The following is an 11,489-nucleotide window of genomic DNA, read 5'->3' on the forward strand; positions in this document are numbered from 1 at the left end:
TACAGAAAATTGTTGGCCATTCAGATAATATTGGCAAAAATAGTAGTGTATTTATAATATAATAAAATGACATTGCCATTTTTATTTTTTTACAACTATTAGAAAATCTTTTTTGAATTGATGGTTTGATGATTTTTTAAAATCATTCTTTCCAAGTTGATTTTAATAATTTTTTTAGTTTAACTTTTAATGATTGATAGGCTAACATTTAATTAATTCATAGCAATAACTCGAAAATTACAGTTTTTTTTTTAATTGTGTCAGTTTCAAAGTAAAGAAGCGATGCATTAATTTTCTATCTTTTATATTTCATTTATATCTAATAACAGCAAGTTATAAATTATTAATATATATGAAATAAGAAAGAGAAGAAAAGATCAAAGCATACAGAGTAACACATTTTTATCTTGCTTCAAGGAATTCTTTATCTAATTTTACAATTGTAAAATGTGTACAATTTTAGTTTGGGCCCGTTAGTCAATAAAGTAAAAGACTACCAGGTGGAAACTATTGTGGACGCTTTATGTACCAATATGGTCTCGGACAAGGAGCAGCTACGCGATATCTCCAGCATTGGCTTGAAGACTGTTATTTCCGAGCTTCCTGTGGGTTCTAGTGCATTAGTTGCAAATGTTTGTAGACGCGTTACAAATAAATTAAGCAGTGCTATTGAAAAGGTAAATGATTTTTGTCTGACTTTTCACTGCAAAATTTAATATTTCTGATTGATAATATATATGTATGATATATGTAATGCATTTTCAGCAAGAAGATGTATCCGTACAATTAGAAGCTCTTGACATTGTAGCCGATTTATTATCTCGATTTGGCGCTTTGCTAGTCTCGTTTCATCCTACAATTTTGGCTGCGCTGTTACCGCAACTCTCCTCGCCGCGACAAGCGGTCCGTAAACGCACTATAGTAGCGCTGAGTCATCTGTTAACATCCAGCAACAATTATTTATACAACAAATTGCTAGATCATCTTCTTGAAGGTCTTCAAACTCAAACAGCAAAGAATGTCATACGTACCTATATCCAGTGTATTGCTTCTATCTGGTTAGTAGACGATTGTATGTGAATAATTGATGAAGAGAATAAATTACCATTGACTTGTCTAAATTTATTGCAGCCGACAGGCAGGTCACAGATTCGGCGAGCAAATAGAACGCGTTATGCCATTGATCGTTCAGTATAGTAACGAGGATGATGATGAATTGAGGGAGTATTGTTTGCAGGCATTTGAATCTTTTGTTTATAGATGTCCGAAAGAAATTACACCGCACATAAATAAGGTACATAATTTGAAATCATTTTATGTATTGTACAAGTATTTATATATTTATATATTATTCAATGAAATCTTCAATTTTAGATTATAGAGATCTGCCTAATATATATTACATACGATCCAAACTACAATTATGATGATGATGTCAACGATTTTTCTGATGGAGAAGGTGTCGCAATGGAGGTAGAAGAAGATGGAGACGAAGATGCAGAGGACGAATATTCTGACGATGACGACATGAGTTGGAAAGTTCGTAGAGCAGCTGCAAAATGTCTAGAGGCGGTTGTATCCAGCAGAAGAGAATTATTGTCAGATCTTTATAAAGGCGTTTCTCCTGCATTAATTGCCAGGTTTAAAGGCAAGTATCGTGCATATTAGATTCTAAAATTTGTAAAGAATAGAGAAGATGTAAAGAAAGTATCTATAATAATTTCTTAATCAACAAATCTTATTTATTATCCAGTATTAATGAAATTCGTTGTAATCTTTTGTTTATTACTTAAATTAATGAAATTCATTATAATGTAATTTTAGAAAGAGAAGAAAATGTCAAGTCAGACATCTTCCACGCATATATTGCTTTATTAAGGCAAACAAGGCCAACTACCGGGGTCGCGCTCGATCCTGACGCGATGGAAGACGACGATGGGCCCATTTCGTTGTTACAACAACAAGTACCATTAATAGTGAAGGCAGTTCATCGTCAAATGAAGGAAAAGAGCATCAAAACGAGACAGGATTGCTTCTCTTTGTTAAAGGAATTAGTGCTCGTTTTGCCTGGAGCTTTAACTAATCATATTCCAGCACTAATCCCCGGTATACAGTATTCCCTGGGAGATAAGAATTCCTCCTCGAATATGAAGATCGATACTTTAGCCTTTGTGCACACACTACTAGTGACGCATCAACCCGAAGCGTTCCACGTTCACATGCCCGTGTTGGCACCTCCGATTATACTAGCCGTGGGAGATTCATTCTACAAAATTGCTGCTGAAGCGTTACTCGTATTACAGCAGCTTGTACAAGTTATCAGACCTCATGGTGAGCCATTTTACAATGCAATTTTTATTTGTAATCGCGAATATTAAAATGATATTTATGATGGATTAACGCTTACAGATAAACCATTCTATCGCGGTTTCACCTCGTTGTCAAATGAAATATATCACTGTACCTTAATGAGGCTCAAAACGGCGGATATCGATCAAGAGGTAAAGGAAAGAGCAATCTCCTGTATGGGACAGATCCTTGCACACTTTGGGGATACTCTATCAGACAAATTACATGTATGCCTACCCATTTTCCTGGATAGATTGCGCAACGAAATAACAAGACTTACCACTGTTAAGGCTCTAACTTGCATAGCTGCATCTCCTCTGAGAGTTGATCTAAAACCAATTATGGTAAATGTATAAAATAACAAATATAGAATTGAGAAATCGTGCACTTTTTTTTTCACTGCTACTGCATTTTGTAGGAAGAAGCAATACCCATTCTTGGATCTTTCTTAAGGAAAAATCAGCGAGCTTTGAAACTCTCTTCTCTTCCTCTTCTGGATACATTGGTATGCAATTATAGCTCGGCTCTGCACCCGGATTTACTTGATAAGGTAATGAAATATTATTTACCATATGTATATACATATACAGTAAATAAATAAATGAATTGAAGAAATCATGATTAAAGAAAATCATTAATTTCAAATTTTATTTGCAGGTTACTACGGAGTTACCTGCATTACTAAACGAATCAGATCTGCACATTGCACAGTTAACGCTAAATCTTCTCACTACCATAGCAAAGTTACATCCGACTGCTCTAACTAGAGTTTCTGAACATATCTTGCCAGAAATACTCATCCTAGTAAAATCACCACTTCTTCAAGGTAAAATGCTTCATTTTAATATTAAATAAATTAAAAGTTTCACTAAACTTATACAACTCGAATTGAATTTTCGTCAAATAGGTGTCGCATTAAATTCAATGCTTGAGTTTTTCCAAGCCTTAGTTCAAGCAAATCTACCGGAACTGGGATACAGAGATCTTCTCTCAATGTTAATCGTCCCAGTTACTTCATCGCTACTTCATAAGCAGGCTTATCACTCATTGGCCAAATGTGCAGCCGCCCTGACAATCCCATGGCATGACGAAGCACAGTGTATTGTACAACAATTGCTAAAAGACGTTCAGAATCCATCAGACATTCAGAATGTTGCACAACACATATTTGCTTTGTTGGTTATTGGAGAAATAGGAAGACATGTGTAAGAAGATTGTAACTTATTTCTAACAAACTATATTATAAGAGAAAGAGATTTACCTTCAAAATAATATTCCCACAGAGATTTAAGTGGAATTAATTCATTGAAACACACGATTTTAAATTCGTTCTCATCTCACTCGGAAGAGGTTAAATCGGCAGCCAGTTACACACTAGGAAATATTGCAATTGGGAATCTTCCTGAATACCTGCCTTTCATTCTTCAGGAGATTGAGGCGCAACCCAAGCGTCAATACCTGCTTTTGCATTCGTTGAAGGAGGTAACGTTCGTTAAATTATAATCTTTATTCTAATCTGAGTATTATCAAAATATAAAATCATTTTTAAAATATTATTTCTTTTTTGTAGATTATTACAAGTCAATCAGCTAGTCCATCTGGCGTGTCACACTTACAAAATTTCGTGCCTTCAATTTGGATGCTCTTATATAGGCATTGCGAATGCACGGAAGAAGGTACTCGTAATGTTGTAGCCGAATGTCTTGGTAAACTAACATTAATTGATCCAGCGACTCTGTTACCAAGACTGCAAGAATCGCTTAAATCACCATCAGCTCTTATGAGAACAACAACAGTTACGGCGGTTAAATTTACCATTTCTGATCAGGTACTTTATTTTAATCAAACATATGATTATATGTCTGTTTCTTCTTTGATATTTGAATTGTCAGTTCTTTAAAGAATAAATCACTATCTAGTTTGCTTATTATCTTAGATTTATTTTTGTCTTTTTTTATCTTTTCTTTTTTATGTTTGAATAATATATTCTTTCACTTGAAATTTTTTCTATTATATGCGAAATTGCAAAACTGAATATTAAACAAATCTTTTACTTGATAAACAAGTACTTTATCACCAAACTATCCATCACTGTAATAAATATATATAGTTTAATATGTACATATTCACAGCCACAACCAATCGATACCATGTTAAAGCAATGTATGGGTAATTTTTTGGTTGCTTTGGAAGACCCTGATCTTAATGTACGTAGGGTAGCGTTAGTCGCATTTAATTCTGCTGCACACAATAAACCTATGCTGATAAGGGATCTCTTAGACGTGGTATTACCGCATCTTTACACAGAAACTAAAATCAAGGTTAGTGACAAGAGAAAACTCATTCTCAATCTGAGCCAACAGGATTGTTTATTATTACCGAGACCGTGTTGCAATATAATAAATTTTCCGTCTTACAGAAAGAACTTATCAGAGAAGTCGAGATGGGTCCTTTTAAACATACAGTAGACGATGGATTGGATCTTCGTAAGGCAGCGTTTGAGTGCATGTACACCTTGTTGGATTCGTGTCTCGATAGGCTGGATGTTTTTGAGTTTCTAAATCATGTGGAAAATGGTCTTAGAGATCACTACGATATCAAGATGTTGACTTATCTTATGACTGCGCGACTCGCACAATTGTGTCCGACTGCTGTCTTGCAAAGTGAGTATATTACGCATAATTTATTATATTCATTTGTATTGCACTAGTGAAAAAAATTTTTCATATTAAAAATAATTTTTTATATTTTAAATTTAGGAAAATTCCTAAAACTTCTTTACATTTTATAAATTTTCTTCGAAAATCTTAGAATGAAAAATCTTAGAATATTTCAGAATTCACATATAAAGAATTTTAGAACAAATATACACTTTCTCAGCATTATTGAAAGTTCGTATTATAAAAACATCTAAGTTTATCAAAAAATTATAAAATTATAAACAATTTTGACAGAACAAAATTATTTATATCAGAAATGGTTGAGATTTCGACTCATGCTCACTAAAGTTTCGTTACTCAATACAGTATGCACTATCTATCATATAAATGCTAAATGCTTTTTCTAACATCCTGTATATGAGGTCTGTCCTAAAAGTATCCGACTTTTGCCTATATTTTTATTCTTAGATATTTTCTCTCGCTTTCTTGCTCATTCGCTTGCCAGGCTAATATGACGATTTTTAATAATTAATAACTCGTTAATTACTGCAAAAATTGAAAAATTATAGAGGATTTTTCGATTCAGTTTAGTTCATTCTATATGGATATAAAAATAGTCAAAATTCTAGGACACCTGTATATATTTTTTAATTTACATTTTTGAAATTCTGAAAAATTACGTGAAGAATTCTGTAACACATTTTTCCTATTTTAAAATATTTAATATTTTATTTTTGACTCTGTAACATTTGATACGTAGGGTTGGAGCGATTAGTCGACCCACTGAAGAGTACTTGTACAATGAAAGTAAAGGCGAATTCGGTGAAACAGGAGTATGAGAAACAAGACGAATTGAAACGTTCTGCGCTGAGAGCTGTCGCAGCGTTGTTAACTATTCCTGATGCAGGTAAATAGGATTGTTTTAAAGTTGAACTAATTTAAATAATATATGTATTTAAAAAATTTATTTAAAATGTTGGAAACTGAATAAAAGAATTAAATTATAACTAAAAATTATTTCAATTTACATACAATGTGAAATTTATAACAGTCATTATTATTTGACGTTTGTATTCATAGATAAAAACCCATCGTTGAGCGAATTTGTCGTACAGATAAAAGCCACGTCAGAACTGATGCCACTCTTCGAAATAATACAAAAGGACTGTACCGGCAGTAACGTTAATGAAGCAAACGCAATGGATCAGAGCTAAGAGTAATCGACTTAATTCTTTTTTGTATCTCGTATAGATGAATATGGGTTAAGCGCGTTCGTGATCATACTCTATCTATAGTTTATTTCTATACATTATTTTTTCATTATTATATCTTCGATTTGAAGGTAGTTTCTAATAAATGTGAGTTAATGTAGCACATCATGTATAAATTTTAAAATAAATTTGCCGGCAATAATCATTTTATTATTATATGCATAATTTCCTGCTTTACAGATAAGTCTACATATAATTATCGTAAGAATTTATAAGATAATATCGTTGAAAGAAAGGATTCAATAAAAGATAACGGTAACACAAAAGCAAAAAAAAATAGTGATTTTTAACATTCAAACTTTCACATTTATATTTAAAATATGTATAAAAATTACATTTATATTAATATTAATTAATATTACATTATGTTATATCACGTATAGACTGAAATCTATATTTAAGTTCGAATCTACAATGAGTCGATAGTCTGTAATCGATGAGTCGACAGTGAATCTGAAAGATAATCGGTGAGTCAAAATTGGTCGAAATCATTGAATAGGTAGAGTTGGTACAATAGCTAATTTCTAAGATTACCAACTCGTTGTTCGGACTATTACATATAATATCATATTTTTATTATATCATATTTCATTCGGATGACCAACTTATACACAATCATTGTTAATAAAATAAAATGATTAACAACGCGCACGCTTTTTTGCAGATTAGCGTTTCCATGAGCATTTCATTTAGTGCACTTATCTTGAAAATTGTTGAAACTTAAATGTGACTTTATAATAATTGGCATTCAAATCATACCATCAGACGTAAAATAGTTTTATTAATTGAACATCCTTAGACTACGAGCATTTACTCAGTAAATCTCTAAAATACAAAATAAAGATCTTTATTTATATTCACATTTCATGAAAAGAATCATCGAAAATATCAATTCATTCCAATGAACACACAATAGATAATTAATAGATCATTTATGGGACAACCGGTTTACATTTTAAATTAAACTTATTTGTTTAAATATATATTATATAATCATATGATCCTATATTATAGGATATATTCATATAATCCTAATATGTCCGCTTTATTTCTTTATCTATCTTTGTACTCTTGTTTATCAGGTATGGTAAGACGCATGGACACAATGTCGATATCACATTTCTCTAATGAAAGGGATAAATCATGATGTAAGAATATAATTTGAGATGCATTTCTTATTAATAGCAAATTTTTAATAGCGGCTTTATATTGACTTAAAAAATTTGAGGTCAATTTATGATTGATCACAAATTTCATTACTTTAAATGACTAAACATCGTTCACATCAGTCAACCAAGTTTTACCACGTCGTGAATCACAGAACATCGTTTTTAGGAATGTTTGAATTATATCAACAACTATATTATCAAGACGATCTGTCTCTTCAAGTTCATATCTATTCTATTCTATCTACTTATCTATTCTAACAAAAATATTCAACTATTGTTTTGGAGTATGGAAGTGTAAATGTATTCGGGTGAGATTAATGTGAGCTTAGTATTGCGGAAAAAAAAATTTACAAAAAATCTTTAATACAAGTTCAATGACTATTTACATATATATATAAAACAAATACGACTTAACTTTAATTTTTTGCAATCAAACTAGTTCGAATAATCACGCATCTTTTGTATAAAATCAGCACAAAAACTTGTTAATCTTGCAGAGATCATCCTCTTGAAAATGAGGTATGTGCAAATATTTCTTAAACTATCAGTCTCAAAATTGATTGTAATGGTTCTGGCATGACGCTAATTAATGTGATACCAATTGAAAAGTGTCTTAGCATGAACAAATCCTTGGAAACGTCAGACAGTCTGCAGTGATTGAGACACGTCTTCACTTATGTAAAAATAATTGATGTTTCCTCGAAGGTAACAGTCGTGTCTCTAATAGATCGCCAGAGTGATGCTTCATCGATTCCATGATGGTCTCTCAGATCCTTCCAAGGTGCAATTAATAGATTGATGAATTTTCATTGCACATTTTCATTGATCAATGTGTCAATAATCTGATTTTATTAGCACACCGTCAATAGTCTACATATTGGTACCATGGATCCTTTGGACGATGTAGCGTAACCTGTATGCAATATTAATTTCCAAAAGACAGCCAGGAATGTCTCAGTGTTCTAATTGATCTTGACGTGGACAGTTCCAATGGAGAGGTACACAAAAACCTTGCGAGCCTAGTAGTCGAATTCTTAGTGATTCTTCAACTTGCATAATGCACTCCATGTGTACTATATGGAGTTTCTTTCCAGAGGCAATGCATGATCCTATGACTGCAGCAGTTTAATGTTTGCGAAGATGTCAAACGCCCTTAGATGTAAGACACTGAATGTAGTGCTTATTAGTTAGTTTGCCGCAAGGGATCCAGTAATGCTGACGCAGCTTGACGAAGTGAACAACTCCTTTGTGAAGCATTTTCCAGTAACATGCTTTGATGACTACTGAAATAAAATGCCCGGGATAAGATGATAATCTTCTATGTGAGGTATAATGGCGTGCCGAGTAAAGTGCTTGAACTGCGTTAATGTCCCTCAGAATCATGTCATGATTTATCATGTGGTGGTATCCCTTTCATGCAATGTGTTTTGTTTGACGAACAATCCATTATAGTTAAATGTCTACTGAAATAATTTAGGCACTTTAATCACTAGCCAACTTTATTTTCATGTACGGTAAGATGATAAAAGTGAAAAAGCATCGCACTAATTTTTGTTAGAGGTGTTCGAAGCAAACTTTTTCGGCTGATCAGGGCGCTCTTTATTATTCACATTAAAATCGTTGTTTTTAAATCTTCTAAACCAATATCTGCAAGTTGTTACAGATATGCTCCCCATAAGCCTCCACTAGCAAATGATGACTTTCAGCAGCAGATTTCTTGAGATTAAAAATTGAAGATTTCTTGTGATAAAAAATTGTGTTCATTGCATCCGATCAAATGCTGATTATTAAAGCCTATTGACAGTACTTTCATATACATTAGTAGCCACTTTCGGCATGTGAAATAGTATAAAACTCTGCCGGTCAACAGCGAGAATTAATTCAAGCATCTAGATAACGATTCATCAACGTGATATTCCCACTGTGATGGACAGATTATGCACTATCGATATGTGTCTTTCAACAAGCGAAAGAGTGCGACAATGATCATGTCATTTTTGTTTAACACTGGCAAACAACAGGGATGTAATGATCCATTGTGTCACACCATATCATTTGTTTCATTTGTTGGAAGGCACATTGTATCGCTCCACTCTTAAGATTTATCTTTATGATGAAATGAAACTTCTCATAATGAATTGTATAATTACAAATTTCGCTTTACATAATCTATGGTAAAATTAATCGTCGATTGAATTATAGTAAATTCGGATTACGCTGAAAATTCTTACATCATATTGGATTAATGCATATTAAAGGCTACTAAATATAAACTATCTAAATGCAACAGCATATAATACAATTAGTATATAATAACATATATATATATATATATTTATACATATGTATAAATAATCAACATATTATATGCAACAGCATATAGTATAATTAACTTTGATAATAAAATAATATATGTGCATATATTCTGTAATATTATTATTATTAGATTTTTAATCATTTAACAGTATTTACATACTCTTATATTTAACTTCATTATAAAAGTTATACGTTAATTAATGAAGTTAAATAATATTCTTGAAGCTTCCAGGGGTGCTTTCTATATAAAAGTTATGCGTTTCGCGGCATTCAAAGAATGGATCTGGACACGGAGGAAACGCATAACTTTTATATAGAAAGCACTCCTCTCTGGAAGCTTCAAGAATATTATTTAACTTCATTAATTAATTCGTATATAACAGTCTTTAGTAATGCATGCATGTAGTCTAAGTCACAGAATTTATAACTATATATAATAATCAGAGTTTGTTCGAAGTCGTCTAGAATCAGTATTTTTAGGCCATTTTTATATTTAGAATAACGTAAACTGTAAGTAAATCGATTAATCACAAACAAGCAATAAGGCAATAACATAGCAAATAAAAAATGTTGACTTGCTTACTGTTTACGTTTTTTTCTATATGCTACTGGCCTTAAACGCCGGATTTTTCGCATACGGATGTTAAATACGGTTTCGGTAAAAAGAGTTTATTATATTAAGCCTGCGGCACACGATGCTTATTTTCCTGCTGGATTGCTATCTGGATTAGAATCTTGCCACCGTATTGATTGCGATACTTTCAGTGTCAGCATCACAGTCAATACGGTAGCAAAATACTAATCCAGCTGACAACCCAGCAAAAAAACAGGCATTGTGCCGCAGGCTTAATTGCTCAGAGAATGGCGCAGTTAGACTAGAATTTTATATTTATAAGAGAAGCGCGACTGATATTAAGTGTTTTGATTGATCATGTAATTAGTTAATATGCTAATCATGAACTTACTTAAGAGCGTTTATATTGGCCGTAACCGTAGATATAGTCAACGCAATGTTACAAACGCTTTGAAGCGTTTTTAATTGGTCAGTTTGTAAAATTCTTTCTTCTAATTCATCAAACACTTCAAAGCATTTATAACGAGATTTTGACCACAGTCCGTATGTCGTTATCTGTAAAAATTGATCAACCACTTTTGAGTATTCCCTTCTTGTCGTATGGGAGGGGAATACTCGACTGTGATTAATCAATTCTTATAAATTATGGCATATGGTTACGATAATATAAACGCTTCCTTTCTATTTATTAAAAATGGCTGCTTAATCCCGGATCTACAATAGATTTTTAAGCCTTAACATTTAACAGATTGAAGGACCCTTTCTATACAAAATAAATAACAATAAATAAAGGACAAAGTAAGAATCAAACCACTCTGTGTGTTTATTTATTATTATTTACTTTAAGCCTTAAGCTATAAGAAATGGAATTACAATTAATTATTTTCCTTCTTTGATTATAGTTGATTAATTTCTTACGGCTTAAGGTTTAAAACATCTATTGTAGATCCGGACTTATGGATGATTGGTAGATTTCAAAAGGTCTGTTTGCGTTGCTTGCACTTTTTGCACTCGACATTTTCGCTTTCTCTCTTTTCAAGGCCAAATATATATATATATATATATATATATATATAGCCTTGAAAAGAGAGAAAGAGAAAATGTCGAGTGCAAAAAGTGCAAACAACGCAAACAGACCTTTTGACATCTA

At 32.2% G+C, this 11,489-nt stretch overlaps 1 protein-coding gene across 1 annotated transcript in view; it reads left to right on the plus strand.

The window, feature by feature from the left end:
• Positions 1 to 6,413, plus strand: part of LOC108754185 (cullin-associated NEDD8-dissociated protein 1) — an 8,278-nt gene extending 1,865 nt beyond the window's left edge. The window contains exons 3-17 of the mRNA XM_018496308.1: positions 464 to 677; positions 766 to 1,058; positions 1,132 to 1,294; positions 1,375 to 1,648; positions 1,825 to 2,331; positions 2,410 to 2,693; positions 2,768 to 2,899; positions 3,007 to 3,175; positions 3,257 to 3,554; positions 3,633 to 3,831; positions 3,920 to 4,177; positions 4,482 to 4,670; positions 4,769 to 5,012; positions 5,770 to 5,916; positions 6,090 to 6,413. Of these exons, the coding sequence (XP_018351810.1) occupies positions 464 to 677; positions 766 to 1,058; positions 1,132 to 1,294; positions 1,375 to 1,648; positions 1,825 to 2,331; positions 2,410 to 2,693; positions 2,768 to 2,899; positions 3,007 to 3,175; positions 3,257 to 3,554; positions 3,633 to 3,831; positions 3,920 to 4,177; positions 4,482 to 4,670; positions 4,769 to 5,012; positions 5,770 to 5,916; positions 6,090 to 6,223 (3,505 nt within the window). The 3' untranslated portion in view covers positions 6,224 to 6,413. The remainder of the gene's footprint in view (positions 1 to 463; positions 678 to 765; positions 1,059 to 1,131; positions 1,295 to 1,374; positions 1,649 to 1,824; positions 2,332 to 2,409; positions 2,694 to 2,767; positions 2,900 to 3,006; positions 3,176 to 3,256; positions 3,555 to 3,632; positions 3,832 to 3,919; positions 4,178 to 4,481; positions 4,671 to 4,768; positions 5,013 to 5,769; positions 5,917 to 6,089) is intronic.
• Positions 6,414 to 11,489: the final 5,076 nt, after the last annotated feature.

This window comes from Trachymyrmex septentrionalis, unplaced genomic scaffold (assembly GCF_001594115.1).
Source record: "Trachymyrmex septentrionalis isolate Tsep2-gDNA-1 unplaced genomic scaffold, Tsep1.0 scaffold78, whole genome shotgun sequence".
NCBI lineage: Eukaryota > Metazoa > Arthropoda > Insecta > Hymenoptera > Formicidae > Trachymyrmex > Trachymyrmex septentrionalis.